The sequence below is a fragment of the Zonotrichia leucophrys genome, chromosome 5, assembly GCF_028769735.1.
Source record: "Zonotrichia leucophrys gambelii isolate GWCS_2022_RI chromosome 5, RI_Zleu_2.0, whole genome shotgun sequence".
NCBI lineage: Eukaryota > Metazoa > Chordata > Aves > Passeriformes > Passerellidae > Zonotrichia > Zonotrichia leucophrys.
The window spans coordinates 58,656,993-58,675,360 of NC_088175.1; the positions used below are offsets into that span (position 1 = coordinate 58,656,993).

Here is an 18,368-nt window from a genome sequence, read left to right on the forward strand (position 1 = left end):
GAAACTCCTGGGTGATGTTCTTAAATCATTTTAAACCAGTCAAACCTGCATGGATCCATTAAACTGTCAATTACACCTCAAAATAGGTGTTTAGACACCTGCTAGAGCCTCTGACCCCAACCCAGGAGACCCTCCAGGGTTCAGGTTTTCTTGGATCTGCAGTTGTAGGGGTGTGTTTCTACATCAAACACCCACACAAGTCAGGCTAATGGCATTTGAGTTTTTACTCCATGGAACACAACACTTCAGTGGCCACAGCTGGAGGCCAGGGGTAGTTCCTGCTGAGAGGAAACCACATTTTCCAGGTTTTTTCTTCCTCTTCTGAGCTGTTTCACAGCTCTCAGCAGGACTTGGCATGATGCAGATCACTGGAACCATGTGAGGAAGAGGCTTCTTTACCTCCTGCCTGGTGAAGGCCAAATATTAACTAAAAACCAGCACAGAGGGGAGTGTGAACAGCTCAGGGTGAGCAGTTTGATCTGTTTCACCTCTGCAATTAACCCCCCAATTAATGACTGACCCCTGTTTTATCACTTTCCCTCAGATAATCACACCCTCAAGTGTTCCAAAAAACCAAACCACCCCTCACCTTGCCCACTGCAGAATCCCACAGGACTGAGAGGTTCCTCTAAGACACAGAGGAGAGGCCACCTGATCTCCCCACAGAATCCCTGTCCCATCAAAGACCCTCCCACACTTGTTCCCAGCAAAGCACAAGGGAACAGAGCATCCAAACCCTGTCCCAGAACTCCTTCCAGCCCAAACTCCCACCCAGGGGCTGGATTTGGGGCAGAGGAACACACTCTGCTCACCACTGGCTTTGTCACATCCAGTGATTCCAGCTGTTCCAGTGATTCCAGCTGTTCCTCCCCCTGGCACTCCCTCATCTTTCCCAAAAACAACAAATGGCACAGAACCACAATTTACATGACACTGTGATGGGGATTTCTTGTCTTTTTTAAAACTTGCTGCCTCCTCCTCTGCCCAAAAACAAGCACAGCCTGATGCTCATTTTGGGGAGGGGAGAGGTGGAAACCTCACCTGAGTCATCCAAACTCACTTGAAAGAAGAGAGCAGGAACACCTTGAATAATAGCATCCCTTTATTTGCTGACACCATTACAAAAACTGATTACATTAGCAACCAAAAAAAAAAAAAAGAAAAAAAAAAGGAGTGTTTACTTGAGGTTGAAGTCAGAGGCAGCTAATCCCAAAAATGTAATTAAGTAAAACAGTGTACAACATCAGTATTAAAATGTCATTTCCCACTGGTGACTTTACCATGTTGGAATTTTCTGAACAAGTTTTATTGAGCAAAATAAGATAAAAGATTATGTGTTTACTGTCTCTCCAGGAATGTAAAGGTCTAATTATCCAAACAGGTTTGTTTTTATTATAAAACTAAACTCTGGAGGTGTCTACAGAGTTGGGGTTTTTTTCTTTAAATCAGTAGTCTAACAAGGATTAGAAAAGACAAAACTCTGTTCAGTGTTTCTGACGAAGTAGAAAGGGTGAAAACATAAATAAGGCTTTAATTTGGCAAAATATAATACAATGCCTTCTGCTATCCTCAAATGAACGATTCCCCCGTGATTTCACTCTGCAAGAGAAACACAAATCACCAGGTCAGAGGGTTAGAATAATTCACAATTCCAGCACCTTGCCTGCATTTCTTTGGTGTCAGCCCATGAGGAAGCCCAGGGAATGAGCCTGGGTGGTGGAGCTGAGCAGGAGCAGCCTCCCAGAGCAGCCAAGGTGCAGCAGCACCTCCCTCCCTCCCTCCTGGACACCCAGGCACCCTCTGCCAGCTCTGCTGCCCCTGCTTTACAAAGGCAGGAGCACAAAAAGCTCCTGAACCAGGAATGCAACAAATCCCATCCTCAGCAGGTGAAAGGCAGCTCTGACACTCCTCAGTGAGTGCTGCAGTTCCCAGTTCAGACCCAAATCTGCATCAGCTTCCTTAAACAGCTCAGTGTCTTGAGCTTATCCAACCTTCAGCTCACTCTGGGTTGTTTGACTTTATCTGCAACTCCTGAAAGGTGAAGGTGCCTGTGCTCAGCTGGGGCTGGGCCCTGTCTGCAGGGACTGACACAGCCAGAGCACACAGCCTCCAGCTGTGCCAAGGGAAATACAGGCTGGATAGCAGGAAAAGTGTTTCACAGAAAGGGTGAGAAAGTTCTGGAATGGCTGCCCAGGGAGGTGGTGCAGTCCCCATCCCTGGGTGTGTTTAACAAAGCCTGGATGTGGCTCTGGGTGCCAGGGCTGAGTTCAGATGTTGGGGCTGGGTTGGACTCAATGACCTTGAAGTTCTCTTCCAAGCCAGTGATTCTGTGAATTCTGTGAATCACCAGGTTTCCAAGCTGGAGCATTAAAATGAAAGCCTAGTCCACATGTCTGTAACTGATTAAGAGCTCATGACAGGCTGATGTTCAGGCACTCCCAGCCACTGCTGTGGGTTATTTCATATCCTCCATCCCAATCAGAGCACGGGAGTGCAGACAGTTTGCTGGTGGGGCAAACAAAGAGAAAAAAAGGCTCTGGGAGAACAAAACTTGGGGCAACCAAGGGGTGGAATTACCTCCCTACATGAGGGACAGAAGATCAGTCTCAACTAACTGGCATCCAGAGAGGAACAAATCCAGTGCCTACCAGGAGCTTTTTATGATTTGCATGTGAAATTTGGATGAGTATTAGGAAAAGATTCTTCACTGGAAGTGTCAGCAGGGTCAGGCATTAGAACAGAGCAGTGATGGAACCTCCATCCCTGGATGTGGCACTTGGGGACATGGTCAGTGCTGGCCTTGGCAGAGCTGGGGAAATGCTGGACTCAGTCTCAGAAGGCTTTTCCCACCTTAATAATTCACTGATTGTAAAAAGCCTCATATTCTGACATGAGAGCTGTTAATCTGAACAAAGCCCCACCATAACACAGCAGTGTCCCTCCCAGCAGCTGAACTGGGGGTCACTGCCCACACCCACCTGGCTGTAGTGTCCTCATCCCTTTGACAGCATTTGGCTTACTGACACCAGCAGCTTCTTGAGGTGACCCACATCCTGGGTGAGATTCACCACCACATTTCTCCTTTTATCACTCAATTCCTGGAAGAAGGAAGAAAAAAAAATCATTAAAAACTCATTTACAATCTAATTACCAAGAAAGCCCAGAATTAGATCCTCTGTATAAAATTACAACTCGTGGTGCAGAAGGGAACAATTCTTGTCAGTCAGAGGGTTATGGCCATGTGTAAGGAGAACAAGGCTCAAAGTCAAGGAGCCCTTTTCCTGTTCAGGGAATCACCTGCACATCCAGCCCCTACCCCACTGCCTGGGACTCCAGCCCTCCCTGCTCCAGGAATTGTGCAGGTACCCACAGCTGATCCAGCCCCAAAGGTTATTTCTCCACCAGCCTGGCTGAGCTCCTAGAAATGTGGTTTATAACACAGGCCAGGGTGCACAGCTGATGCCTCAGAGTTTAACTTTTCTATTTTTCAGGCTCTGTGCTGCTTTAGTGTGTGGGTCTGGGGTTCACATGAGGGGATGGTGAGCTCTGTGCACAGAGCAGGGAGACAAAACAATTCCTGCTCCAGCTGGGCACCAAGGACAAATGACCCAAATCTCAGCCCCAGAGCACAAACCCCGTGGGCTGGAGAGAGAAAAACAAGCAGGGTGGGACTGCAGGGGCTAAAGCTGTAACTGAACAATTAACTCCAATATGCAAATGGAGCAGAACTTATCAAAGTCAGAGACCCCATGACCAGTTGTCCATTTTGTGGCCATTTTGGTTCATCCTGGGTGCAGCCCTGGCTGGGCTCTGGTGCTGCCCAAGGTGGAGGCATTGAGGCCTTTTAATAAATCCCTACTTTATTGTTTAACTCTGTCCAGTCTCTGTTCTAGCTCAGCCTTCACCACTCCTGAGCCCAGAGCTGGAGCAGCCAAACTCCTGCACCACCAAGGCCTGGGTGTGACTGAGGAGCTGAGGGAGGTGTCCTCAGCAGAACCCAACACCCCAGCCCAAGTTCCAGCTGTGGAACATCTGCCTGCAGTTCCACACCCTTCCCCACCCACAGATTCACCCTCTGCTCCAAAGCCCTGGGAAATTCCCACTGGCCAGCACCAGAAAACAGGGAGAAAATGAAAACAGGAAAAATGAAAGCTACCACGAGCTAAAATGCTTCCTGTGCTGAAATGAAAATGCTGAGCTTGTGTTTTGAAACAAAAATAAATGTTTGGGTTTTTTTCTAAGAATTCAACAGTTTCTTAATCAGGAAGTGTCACAGCTGAAGATGAACTCTCCCCTTCCTGCCTCCCTGCCTGTCAGCCTGGGCTAACAGTGCTGTGTAATCCCTGTTTTATTACATATTTATTGATCAATTAACCCCTGTTTTATTATATTTATTGATTAACTCCTGCAGAGATGCACAGAGCACTCCACATCCAACACACACCCACCTTACTGCTCCTTATTCAGCCCAGAACACAGACATGCAGATCACCTGCAGGAGAGCTTTTCCTTGAAATTTAACAGCTAAAATAAGCAACTGTGCCATGGTGTCAGCACTGCAGAAGTACCCAATTCTCCACAGGGGCACAGAGGTGTCTGCAGCTCTCAGCATCCATCAGCCCCACTCTGGTGTTACCCACAGAATGAGACTGATGCATAATGTGGGTGCAAATCTCTCCCCAGAGCTCCAGGGAAATTAGAGGGAGTTCAGAGAGGGCCATTTTCCCTGCTCCCATTTGGCTGGAAATGCAAAATGAGCAGTAAATCAAACTCAAGCACCTGCAGCATTACAGGAACGACTCTGGGCTCAGACAAGAGAACAAAACAATCTACAGCAAAGCTCTTACTCCTGTGCAACTGGTAAACATTTGTCTACTGTAAGAAAATCACTGGGATCTGTATTAGGGCAGCCTTAACCTGTTTTACCCTATTAAAGCAGAAAACCAGGTCTGTCAGGGCTGAGACTTGGCTTAGCAGTGTCACACAGCCTGATGGCAGTGGAAGGGTAAAGGCAATTAGCAGCCAACAGATGAATTAATCCAGCTCTGAGCAGCAGTGAGGCAGCCTGGGCAGCAGCACAGAGCCAGCAGGAGCAAGGAAGGAGCCCCCAGTGCCCTCCCAGCCCCTCTGGGAACAGCTCCTCCCTCCCTGCCTCATTTACTGCGTCTCCCTTCTGTTCTGTGGCCTCACCAATGCCAGGCAGTGCTCACTCATGAATTACAGACACATCCCCAATCCTCCTGGGGCCAATCCTGACCAGATCCCAATGGATTTGGGCTCAGCACAGTGCTCCTGCAGCCCCTGCTAACCCAGGGGTGCACAGCTGCCTCACACTGCTGAGCCCCAGCCCTGTGCTCTCCATGACCTGGGGGAAAGAGGGGACATATTTAGGGCAGATAAACAGAATAAATCCTCCCCTGTGAGGATGCTGAGGCCCTGCACAGGCTGCCCAGAGAAGCTGGGGCTGCCCCTGGATCCCTGGCAGTGCTCCAGGCCAGGCTGGACAGGGCTTGGAGCACCTTGGGATAGTGGAAGGTGTCCCTGCCCATGGTATAGGGTTGGAACTGGATGGTCCTTAAGGTCCCTTCCAACCCAAAGCAGTCTGGGATTCTGTGATCCACTTCTCTGGGAGATGAGGATGAAGAGAGGAAGAGGATGGCAGTGTGGAAGCCCCTGTGATTTCAGACCCAGCAGCTACAGGAGGAGCTGAGCAGTCTGGACAGATTCCCCTTGGCTGTTTCACACATTTGGCATTCCCAGTTCCCAGTGATGGACTGCTCTGCACTGAGACTGGGGGAAAAGCACATTACATTGCACATAAGCCTCAAAATCAGCTCAGTGCCTAAGCAAGCTGCTGAATATAAATGACTTCCTTAAAGCACACTAAAAGCCCCCTTTAGTCATCAGCTGGTCCCATAAGTGACAAAGCAGCTGATTAGAAACCCCAAATGGTCTATTTTTAAATAGAAAGCAAAGGAGTCTAAAGAAAACACTCTGAGTGTGTTTGAGGGTTTATGCAAGTATCATTTCTCAATTTTGTGGGTTGGTTCCAGCACCCAGAAGGAACAAATATGTTCATTTTTGAGCATGTGTTTTCAGGTCCTTAGTAAAAATTTAAAAAAAAAAAAAGAGGCACTGTTGCTAGGTGGAAGTGGCTGGAAGACTTACTTTTTTGATCTCAGAGCTATTTTCAGCTGGGTTTTTAGGCTTCTGGGGAGACAGTTTCCTTTTCTCCCCTCAAAAAGAGGAAAAAAAAAAAGGCAGCAGAAAAGGCTTGGAGAAAAGATAATGTTCTAATTCCAGCCTCTGCCAATGGCTACCTGTCAAGAGTGCTGCTTAGACAATTAATGTATTTTTACTAATGAAAGCTTAATTGCAGGTTTATTAGGACTGTTTTTCCACACTCCTCTTTAGAATAAAGCCATGGATATTCTGGCAGAAGCCTGGGCTCACAATGTGCAGCAAGAGCAGAGCAATGAGAGGGCCACAGGGGTTTTGTAAGGTAAGGCAATTAAACCAAACAAGCACATCTGGGCCACCACAGGGCACATCTGGTGACAGCCCAGCTCAGGAGGGCTGCCCAGAGCCACCAGCCACAGATGCCATGGCTGATGGCTCTGATGGCACAGCTGATGGCACTGCTGTCCCCATGGATAAGCCATGAAGGCACAGCACACAGAGCTGGCATTGGTTTGAGGGGGGCTTTTCTCCAGCTGCTGCAGACAGGGACACAGCTCCTGACTGGCACTGATGCCTCAGGTTTTGGCTTTTCTGTTTTTCAGGTACTGTGCTGCTTTAGTGTGTGGGTCTGGGCTCCATATCAGGGATGGTGAGCTCTGTGCACAGAGCAGGGAGACAAAACAATTCCTGCTCCAGCTGGGCACCAAGGACAAATGATCCAAATCTCAGCCCAAGAACATAAATAAAATGGACTGAAGAGAGAAAAACAAGCAGGATGGGACTGCATGGGCTAAAGCTGGAATGGGACAATGAACACCAATATGCAAATGGAGCAGAACTGACCAAAGTGAGAGTGTCACACACATCTTTTATGTAAAATCTTTTCCTTAGGATTTTTCCTCCTGAGAAGCTGAGAGGCCTCAGGAACAAAATGTAAACAATGATTATCTCCTGCTGTGGAATGCAACAGGTGCATCTGTGATTGGTCCATGTTGGTTGTTTCTAATTAAAAATTAATCACAGTCAGCTGGCTCGGACTCTGTCCGAACCACAAATCTTTGTTATAATTTTTTCTTTTTCTTTTCTTAGCCAGCCTTCTGATGAAATCTTTTCTTCTATTTTTTTAGTATAGTTTTAATATAATATATATAATAAAATAATAAATCAAGCCTTCTGAAACATGGAGTCAGATCCTCGTCTCTTCCCTCATCTTTGGACCTCTGTGAACACCGTCACATGAGAGACCCTGTGACCAGTTCTCCATTTTGTGACCATTTTGGCTCATCTTGGGTGCAGCCCTGGCTGGGCTCCTGTGCTGCCCAAGGTGGATCCATTGAGGCCTTTTAATAAATCCCTGCTTTATTCTTTAGCCCTGTCCAGTCTCTGTTCTAGGTCAGCCTTCACAAGGCATCAGCACCAAAACCCCTGGCCTCCCCTGGGAGGGCTCAGCAGCTCTCCCATCCTGCAGGAATCATCTCCCAGGCCCAGCTGCATCTCTGGCTCAGCCATGGTGAGCCCAGCACAGGGTCCATCAGCATCCAGGAGTGATGAGCCTGGAAAAGCCATTTCATTCCTACTGATGACTGCAAAGGCTTTCCTGCAGCTCTCCTCAGAGGACCCCGAGCTTCCTCTCACAGCTGATGAAGCCACTTAGGTTCAGCAGCTAAAAGGAGCTGATATAAATTATTTGTGCTATCAGCAAGTGCTCCTCTGCCCCTCAAATGACAGCAGGTCCTTCGTCTCAGAAGAAAATGGGGAAAATGAGCTGCATTGACACCACTGAGCTGGGAGAGAATCTCCTTCAGCCTTCCCAAGTGCCCTCTGGAAAGCTGTTCCAGGGCTGGTGTGAAAGCTCTGTTTGTCAGAGATGGAAAAAGCAGTGACAAAGCCCCAGCCCCTGTGCAGGTGGTGTCTTTAGGGCAATGCTCTGAGGACCAGATCCACACCCAGCCGTGCTCACAGCAACCCACAAGCTCAGGGGAGCCCCCCAGTTCCAGCCCCTAAAGCTGGAATGTCCCTGCTGGAGGATACAGGAACACCTCCAGCCTGCAGAGTCACCCACCCACAGCATCCAGGGCTGAAACTCATCTTAGCAACATTTTGCTGCTGGGCCACATCAAGATCAACACAAATTCCAGCTGAAATCAAGTTCTGGCTCTTAGCCACAGCTGCAGAGGAGCAGAAGGAACCATGTTCTGGCATGAGAATCTCTGAGTGTTACAGATTGTGCAAGACTGCTTTTTTTTGGCATTACTGATGTCAGAAGGTCCAACCCCACAGTGTTTTCAGCCCAATTAGTCATCAGCAGAGTTATTTTTGGCTTCCCTTTTCCCTTCTTGAAGGGACAAATCTGGGGATATCCCCACTTTTGCCCAAACCAAACAAAAAACCCACCAAAAGCCCAGAATTCCTCCCTCCCTTTTTGCAAATCTGAGGCACAGGAAGGAGGTCACAATCCAGACAGCAGCAAAATTCCCAGTGAATCCTTGACACCCTGGCAAGCTGCAGCACTGGATAAAGCCCCAGTCACCCAAACATCCTGTTCCTCTGCTGGGCCTCACTTCCCAAAGCTGCCACTTTGAGATGAGTGGCCCCTGAGCAAGAGCTCCAGGAATCACTCACCGAGTCTGTGCAAACGTCGCTGTTTTCAATAACATTGGCATCCCCAAAAACCTTCCCAATCTCTCTCTCCAGAGCTGCCAAAGACTCCTGGGCCTGCAAGGGAAAGACAGGATAAAAAAAAAAGACATATTTAAAACAAAAAAAAAAAAAGGAAGGAAGAAACAGGGAAGGCACAACAATTAGCAAAGCTCCATCTCCCTGAGAGCACCAGAGATCTTTAGCTCTGTCTAAAGATTTCTGTTTTATGCCAGATTATGCCAGGAAATCTGTTTTATGCCAGATTTGCTCCAGGGACCAACCCATTTGCCAAGACTGACATTCTCCTCACAATCAGCATGTTCCATGTCAGCCTGTCTGCACCTGAGAGCAATCCTACAGGGAAGCTTTAATAGTCCCACATCAGGTTATCAGGTAAAAATCATGCAGTAAATCTCACAAGAGCAGGAGTGCAGGTCTCCAAAATCCTAACCCCATGAACCATGGACATCAGCACAGCTGGCTTTGTATTCAACACCCAAAACAACTATCCAGAGCAATATGTTTTAAATTCTTTATTACAGCAGGTTTCCTTTAGCTTCCCACCTCCCCCAGTGCTTTTGTGACCATCTATCCCTGTCCAGGACAAAATGTGCTCCCCCAACAGCATTTCCCACTCCAACTCTGGAAGAATTCAGCCCAATTTGAAACTATCCTGGAGGAACAAGGTGTTGCAGAGCCTGGAGCCAGAGCCCAGCACTCCACAGGCTATTCCTGTCTCCATTTACCAATCCTCCCATGACACCTTTGTTTCTGGACTGACAGACAGCACTGAGACCTCTCATGCTCCAAGCTTTTCCACTCCAATCCATCTTGTCATTGAGGAAAAGCACAGGAAACCCAGCTCTTTGTCCCATCACACTTGCACAGATCCAACTTTTAGGATTTGCCGTTTTCTGGGTTAAAGTGCATATATCACCATGTGCAAAAAGGCAGATACTTTGTAAAGCAGCTTGCAGCCCTCTACCATTTGAGACTATGTTTAAAAACCAGTAGTGTGGGTGGAGGGCTGTGGGATGGGCTTTTTATTAGGCTGGGGTTTCCTTTAAATAAAGAATTGTCAGCCACAAATCACCACTTGTACCTATTGGCATAAAATTATCATGAACAGGGGACTCTTTCAAGAAGGATGATTAAACAAGAGCTTTTAGCAGTTTTATCATTTCATCATTTCATTTTAGCTGCAGTTTCATGCCTTTCTGACGTGCAGGTAGAGCTCTTACTGTCCCAGCCAGTGGAGCAAGACACCCACCAGCTCAAATCAAGTCACAAATCATCATTTCCAGCACTGCAAAACTACAGACATTATATGTGTAACTGCTAAGGGTCTCTGCTTACCTTGGGCAAGTCACCAGCTACTTTTTCTCTCTCATTTTGATCAACTTTGAGTTTTGATAGTGTTTCATTTAGCTGTGTTTTCAGCTGCAAAAGAGTAAGCAAGCAAATCAGTTCCACTCCCACACACAGATCTCCTCTGTCTGTCCCAGGGATTAACCCAGTGCACATGGACTGCAAAGGGAGTCAGATTTACTAACAATTACTGCACACAGGGGATTAGTGCACATGTATGATGAGGTTTACCAGGACAGTCAAGGAAGAGAGACTCCATCTGTAAAGATAAAGGTAAAGAATGGAAACTGCAGAAGACAAAAACATGGTTGGCATTGGCTTCCTTATGAGTGGTTTCAACTTTTCAACTCCATTCCAGGAGGAGCATCAGCCTCTCCACTCAGCATCCTTATCAAGGGAGTCAGCCCAGACTCCAACTTAATTCACAGCAAATATGCAAAAATGAAGATTGTCATCTTGCTAGGAGCAGGCTAAACAGTCTCTCTACTGCTGAACAAACTAAAAAGCTCTACTTATCATCTTAATAAAGCACCACTTACTACAACTATGTTGACTTAACCAGTCTGTTAATGGCACATCAAGGCATGAATCACTGACAGGGGGATATTAACTTGTCGATTGTGTTTAGATTCAATCCAAAATAGTGAAACTATTTCAGTCAAGAGGGATGAATACTTTGTACTGGCTGCAGTCAGTACTTAAACTGCAGCCTTTCCAAAGGATACACAGTTTTTTTTAAAGGATATTTTGATTGCTCTTCAATACAGCACACAGAACCAGCCAGAGCACTTGAGGCTTGAGCCTCAAACAGAAGTGCTAACAAGGAGCTCGAGTGCCAATTTTGTTGGATTTGTGCCTCTCAAGTGTGCTGTGCTAATGTTCACTATTCCTGCTGTCAATCTTCCTGCAAGCCAGCAGGAGATTAAAGGAGGGAACAATGGGCTACTCAGAGCCCTGAATTTTTACTGACTCCAAACCTACACACTGTGTTTGTCTCACCCTTGGAAGGCTTTCCCCCTTTTGGAGCACCTGGGCTGGTGAGTGCTGGACTTACACATTTTGGTGAAGCTCCTCTGCATTTTCACTTGCTTACCTTTTAAATAGTGGGGAACCCATTCTGAAACCCCACAATTTGTATTCCTCAGGAATAGGACAGCATTCCTGAGGCAGCTGCATGGAGCTGGTTGTTTAACACATTCTCACACTCCCACCAGCACAGCACACTGCACTCAAGCTGCCCTAGCAGGGAGCTCAGCTTTTTGAGCTTTTGTTGTGCACAGACATAATAAATTGTTGCCTCAAAGAGGTTGGTGTTTGCTGATTAACTCCCAGATATGCATTCAATTCCCATTTTCCTTGCTTTCAGAATGAGAGGCTTTGCTTGCTGAGGCTAGTGTACCATTATCTTAAGCACATTGTTACTGTGGTGGTGGTGACTTTTCTAAATCAGCTATTTCAGCCCAGTTCCATCAGCGGCAGTAGCCTGGCTGTCCCATCATCCCACAGACACGGTGACAGGGACAACCCTCCCTAATTCTGCCTCAAAAGCAGGAAAGCACTGGCCAAACACAAGCAGAGGAAGGCTCTGACTGCTCCTGCAGCCTTAAAAAACAGGTCACTGAAACAAGTGAGAAGGGAAAGGGCTCAAAATGGAAAACCATGCATCCTTAGGTCCATCCTGTTAATCAAAGTCCTTCTTGAGAAAGCTGCTATAGGAGCATTATTGGCTGGAAGCATTTCCAGCCAAACAGGCTGTGACACATGCAAGCACCAAGCCAGCACAGCCATTCAGCCACAGCAGGGTGTCAGCAGCTGAATGGCTGAATACTCTGAATTCATCCAACTTTGGGTCTGGCCAATTTCTGTTCATACAGAGCAGGATGGAAAAGGCTCTGCACAGAGCAGGGATAGCACTGCTGCATCCTCAAAAGCTTTGGCGGGGGGAAAAAATCCACCAGAGGAGAATAATCCTGCAGTTAAACTGATGAGAGCACCACTTTTGTTGCTCCAAGGACATTACATTTGCTGCTGCATATGCCTACACTGCAAATCTTCTCAAGAAGTTTCAGGAATGAAAGTCTTACAGACTTGGGGAAAAAGTCTTAAGAACCAGACATGCTATTGTTAGGAGCAGAGAAAAGAGACAAATTGTAAAAGTCAGACTACATAAATGATTTCAATGGACAAAAATATCAGGCTGAAGAGGTTAGCAGAACAGACAGGATTTGAAATAAGTCTCCGCTTCAGGTGTATGCTGGGAGCCTCGTTTGTGCCCAACAAGCTTCTTACCAAATTTAACTCTTCATTCTGTCTTACTGCTTCAGAATATGAATCATCAAGTTTTTTCTGCAATTCAGTCAAGAGATCTTTGAGCTGAAATGAAGTTTAGAGTTTTTTAGGATTTGTCTCCTTAGTATGCCCGTTCTCTTCTGCTCAGTTATTAGCCTAAGGTCACAAGCACACAAACTCCTCAGCCACAGGGGCTAAGCACTAGGTTAGTTTGCCAGGCAACTGGTAATCAAAAGGAAAAAAAAAAATACAGCTTGGACAATTGTGTTTACCTCTCTGACTTCTGAAACATAAGTGGATCGTTCTATTTCTGCCTTTTCTAGTTCACTTTCCAAATGTTCTCTCTCTTTTTTAAGCTAGAAACAGAAAAACAGAGTTAAATCAGATGTTTCCAGTGTTTTCTTGCAGCATCATTTGCTTGATTATTGGCTTGATTATTTGCTTATAATTGGCTGTAAATTTCTATCAAATATTCCATGATGTTTTGAGAGCATTTCAAGCCCAGCAATTGCATGGATTTAAACATCAAAAATAAGATAAAAAGAGAAAGTATCAAGCCCATGATTGTCAATAAGCAGTGAACTGCTCAGTCTCCCAAGAAAGAGCCCCAGTGGGTGAGTACAGAAGTAAAAACCAGAACAACTTTCCAGCTTCTCTGCCTTTTAAAAACCCTGCCCCAAAGGCTCAGGTTAAACTGCAGCACAGGCTGGGAGAAGTTCAGATTTACAGCACAAGCCTAAACTGTGCTTCAACAACAGAAGGCTTCAAAGACAAGAAGAAAAAACCACCTGCACCTACAGTTTCAACTTCTTTGTTTTCTTCCTTTAACCTCTCCACCTCGTGCTGCAAGGAAGTGACCACAGAATGTATCTGCAGTTTGGGGGAAAAATAAAAATATTTAGTTAGGTTGGTCTGAGACAAACTCTGCATAAATACACAAAGAAATTATCTATAATATTGTAAAAATTATCTATAATACTGTTGTAGAAATTATCTATAATATTTAATCCTAAATATCTAAATATTTTATCCTAAAAATATTAAGGATGAAATCAGAGTGGCTGAATAAAATAAGATGCTCACTCAAATAATTCAATTTACTGAGTCTACACCATTCCTATCTATTCCCAGCCCAAGTTCTCTGACATACTTAGAGCCCACATGGCTGAAAGATTTGGAATAGAAGCACTAATCCAGTTGTCCATTAGCCATGGTAAGGAAAATATCCTTCCCAGACTGGGAGTATTCACCATCCATGTACCCAAACCCAGCATTTTTAGTCTTATTTGGGGCTGTGTAAGTGCAGCAGATGGCAGCACATTATAGTTCCAGATCTGACAGCCTTTATAAGCCCCTCAAACAAGATGTTTATAAATCAGCTGTTTGTGCCAGGCTCACACAGTGCCACTCAAATTTACAAAGCACAGATACTTTAGAAATTACTTTTTTTAAAAAAAGCTGTTTGACCTACTTTAATTCTAGATTAGAAAATAAACATAAAAGCCCTTTTTCTTCCCACTTTTGCTATCAACAGAGCCTTCCTAAAAGGAAAGCTTTGCAGGCAATTTCAAGTGTAATTAGTTGACCATAATGGATTGAGCAGCACTTTAACAGCTTTCAGAAAACTGTTATGATTCTATGATACTTCAATTTTAGCACAAAGAGCCCATATCTGCTCACAAATATACTCAGAAAAAAACCTATGTGCTCAATAAAAACAGAGTCCAAGTTACCAGGATCAGAAAAACTTATATTTCTGGGCACATTAATGGGACACTTGTACAGTCAATCTTTGGCTTCCTATCCCATCAGCATTAATATTATTATTTATTATTTGGCTGCTTCCTGCAGCATCTGCAAAGGACTCCCCACCCCTGGAATTATCCAAGGCCAGGTTGGACAGGGCTGGGAGCACCCTGGGATAGTGGAAGGTGTCCCTGCCATGGCAGGGGGTGGAACTGGGTGGGATTTAAGGTCCCTTCCAACCCAAACCATTCTGTGATTCTGTGACACAGATTTATCATAATGGTCAAAGTCTTTATACCTGTGCTGTTTGTTTTTCTTGCTTCTGTAAAAATGGCAAGAGAAATAGTGACATAAATCTAAAGATATCAACAAATCCTCAATTTTTCTGTCTCTTTTTGTGAAAATACATTCCTTCAAAAGTGGAAACCCAGCCTTTACATGAAGCAAAGTATCAGAGCACCAGAACACCATTGATATGAGGAATCATTTCTATTATACTTGTTGCAGACTTCACCTTTTTCATCCCCTGGCCATGCACACATCAAACCAGGCAGCCAGGACTGTTCCACACCTGCCTTCACAGAGCTCAGACACCCTCTGTGACTTCAAGCAGAGCCTGCCTGGCTGCTGAGGAAAAAAAAAACAACTTCAGAAATACCTGTTTAAGTTCCTTCTGTGATTCTTCAACTTTTATCTTCCATTTGCTTTCTTCCTCTTCCACACTCCTCTGTAGCCTTTGTAAAATCCCCTCCTAAGAAGAGAGAGGGATTTGAAAGCTCAGAACAGAAGAAAGGCAGCTGGAACATCACAGAGGTGACCAGGCATCCCACTTACTGTCTCTGCCAGAACAGATTTGTATTTCTCACACTCCAGCTGCAGCAGGATGTGCATTTCCTCAGCCTCCTTCAACTTCTGCTCCATAGCCTGGCAAAGGAGGAAAGGCACCACAAGAGTCACATCTCAGTGGATGCATTTCAGTTCTATTCATCTTATTTCAACAAGCTGGTATCACTCCTGGGCAGTTGTGTCTTTCCAACCCACAAAAAAATAACAGCAAGTGCAGTGTTCACCTACAACTCTTAATACTCAGTTGTGACCGTGTTCACAGAGGTTCTTGGATGAGGGAAGAGATGAGGATCTGACTCCATGTTTCAGAAGGCTGATTTATTATTTTATAATATATATTATATTAAAACTATACTAGAAGAATAGAAGAAAAGATTTCATCAGAAGGTCAGCTAAGAATAGAATCAGAAGGAATGATAACAAAGGTTTGTGTCTTGGATAGAGAGTCTGAGCCAGCTGACTGTGATTGGCCATTAATAAAAAGCAATCAACATGGGCCAATCACAGATGCACCTGTTGCATTCCACAGCAGCAGATAATCAATGTTTACATCTTGTTCCTGAGGCCTCCCAGCTTCTCAGGAGGAAAAATCCTAAGGAAAGGATTTTTCATAAAAAATGTCTGTGACACTCAGTCATAAACTTTGAGTTACTGTAAAAAAAACCCATTACTTAAAAAAGGACAATGGGATTTTCAATTTGATGAGCTCACAATTCCACAAGGTACTTAGCAAAGATGCAAATACATTTCTGTGAATATCTGAACAGCAGGTTGCCCAGAGAAGCTGTGGCTGACTCATCTCTGCAAGTGTTCAAGGCCAGGGTGGATGAGGCTTGAACAACCTGGCCAAGGCAGAGGGGCTGGAACTGGATGATCTCTAACCCAAACCATTCTAGAATTAATATAAAATAATTTTCTTGTGACTTCTCTGAGAACCTGAACTTCCCAACCCACAGCACAATTTTCAATATTTATCCTGGACAAATCCATTACCCCACACATCAGCTGTCCATCCTTTGTGCCTACCTTGACATCTTCAGATCCTGAAGCCTCTCTTAGGTATTCTTTAGCCATCTTCTCAAACCCACATATCCACTCACTGTGGCTCTGTTGGGAAACCATTCAGTTTAGGCTGAGAACAAGCTCTCCTCAGGCCATTTCCCTCCCCACTGCTGAGGGAGCAGTGTCCCAAGGCCCTGGAGCTCACACACAGCCCCATGGTTGTTGCTCAGGCACACACAGCTGGCAGCAGCCCAGCAGCACGAGGTGATGAGACACACACAGCTCAGGGGGGCCTGGAGGAGCTGAAATGCAGCTGGGTGACACAGGACTCCCTGCAAGTGTCAGGGCTCTGCAAAAGCATTTGAAGATTCAAAGGAATCTTCCCCCAAATCCCTGAGCACTTCAAGCAGATGCTGTATAACTCTAAAAACTTATTTTATAACCTTACAGAAAGTCCTTTTATATCAGGACACTTACTTTAGCACATTTGGGAACAATTTTAAATACAAATATTCAAAACCTCTAGGAGTTATAAATGAAATGCACCCATGTTTCCAGACTCACATGATGTCATTCACCCCATCTGAACCCCAAGAACCCAGGGCATTTCCCCTGAAAAATCACTGAAATTCACCAAAAATCACTGAAAGTCACCAAAAATATAAACTATAAAATTGGAAATCAGTGCTTGGGAACAAAATAAACCCTCCATAAATTGTATTAAGTGTCACTGAGGCACTGCAGCTCCTCTGGAAAGGTTGGGAATACAGAGATCCCATTGTGCCACTGAGCACACACAGCAGGCATTATCCATCCCTGAAAATTTATTATCTCAGTGAGACACAAGGTAACACAAACAGGTAAATCAGATGTTGGGGCATAAAACCCACAAGATAACAACTTTTATTTTGCTCTTTTAACACTTCTTGAAGCAACCCATCCACAGCTTTGCTTCCCTGTGCAAGTACAGGCATCACCAGCGAGAGCCACTCTGACCCCACTGCAAAACCCTGGGACAGAGGGGCTGTGAGGAAACACCCCAGGAGTGCCCAGCCCAGCAGGAGCAGAGCTCCCTGACCCCAGCAGGAGGTTAAACAGATCCACTTCTCTTACCATGTTGGAAGGAAGAGAGACTTTGGGGAAGAGCTTCTGGAGGAGCTGGCGCGTCTCCACCTCGGCAGCCTCCAAGTGCTGCTGCTTCTCCTAAAGCAAGAGAAGGGCACAGGTGACATTGGGGACCTCACTCACCGACCTGGCAACAGCCTCTCCTCTGCCTACAGCAATTTACTTAACCCAGGAGGTCTTTTTCTAAGTGAGAAAGGAGCTACAGTCTCTAAAATTGCAGTAAATTGCTTCAGAAATGGGCACCAAATTGCTTCAGAATTTGGCCTTTGCATTTGCTCTCACTTAAGCTTTTATTTTCTGCAGTTCTCCTCCAATCTAGCCTGTTTGTACAGAAATTACACCATTGTTCACTTGTCCACAACACAAACTGCACTGTGCTGAGTAACTGCATCCACAGATAGCACCAGCCCTGCCACTCAAGTGAAGTGAGCTCAAAATCAAATAGTTTAGTCAATCAACTATTTTTATTTTCTAATCTGTACTTTTAAGATAATGTAAGGTGTGAAAAAAATCACCGTAAGATAACGTCATCACTTTGGAAACAGAGAATTAAAATCAAAAGGAAACTTTGTGTTAACGCACATTTGAACCAGGCCAAGAAAGTAAGATTTTCAAACATTATTTTTAAATACGTAAGAGGAAGCCACTTACATCCTCTCTTCCCAACCCTGGATGCAATGGGAGATAATTATTAGAGCTGTGTGACAATCTCCAGGTGTTTTTTGTGAGTTCTCTGCAAATATAAATACCCAGAGCCACAGGCACCACAGATCTGCCCTTCCATGTATTTGACATTAAAAGCAGAGCAGCCACAGGACATGTGCTCGCTGTGCTCGTGGCAGATTGGGTTAGTTTAGCCATACAACACTCAGGCTCTCACTTAAACTTAAACGTGGAGAGCCTGAAACACTGCACAGAAGGGCAGCTTTCAGCCAAAATCCTCCACTGATAATTTAGGATTGTTTTTCCCTTCGACATCAGTGGTGCTCTGAGTTCCTCTGCTGCAAGGGATCGGTGGCGTGAGCAGGCTGAGATTCAGAGACAGAAACAGACAGGAGACATTGGGTGGTGAGGCTGTGCTGGGGGTTAGCTGGCAGCAATTTAGGAGCCACCACCAAGGGGCAAAAGGCTTTGCTGAGATCTTCCAGCTGCAGGAGAAAGCAGGCAAGCAT

General features: G+C 45.4%; 1 protein-coding gene across 10 annotated transcripts in view; it reads right to left on the reverse strand.

Annotated features, from left to right (window-relative positions):
• Positions 1 to 1,107: 1,107 nt before the first annotated feature.
• Positions 1,108 to 18,368, reverse strand: part of KTN1 (kinectin 1) — an 82,035-nt gene continuing 64,774 nt past the window's right edge. For 6 of the 10 annotated variants that reach the window (XM_064715877.1, XM_064715872.1, XM_064715880.1 and 3 more), the window contains 11 exons: positions 17,185 to 17,274; positions 16,096 to 16,176; positions 15,058 to 15,147; positions 14,882 to 14,974; positions 13,276 to 13,347; positions 12,750 to 12,833; positions 12,478 to 12,561; positions 10,177 to 10,260; positions 8,803 to 8,895; positions 2,979 to 3,098; positions 1,108 to 1,599 (listed from right to left, as the gene is read on the reverse strand). In XM_064715877.1, coding sequence (XP_064571947.1) covers positions 2,994 to 3,098; positions 8,803 to 8,895; positions 10,177 to 10,260; positions 12,478 to 12,561; positions 12,750 to 12,833; positions 13,276 to 13,347; positions 14,882 to 14,974; positions 15,058 to 15,147; positions 16,096 to 16,176; positions 17,185 to 17,274 — 876 coding nt within the window. In that variant the 3' untranslated portion in view covers positions 1,108 to 1,599; positions 2,979 to 2,993. The remainder of the gene's footprint in view (positions 1,600 to 2,978; positions 3,099 to 8,802; positions 8,896 to 10,176; positions 10,261 to 12,477; positions 12,562 to 12,749; positions 12,834 to 13,275; positions 13,348 to 14,881; positions 14,975 to 15,057; positions 15,148 to 16,095; positions 16,177 to 17,184; positions 17,275 to 18,368) is intronic. The other 4 variants (XM_064715881.1, XM_064715879.1, XM_064715878.1 and 1 more) reach the window with 1 other exon arrangement.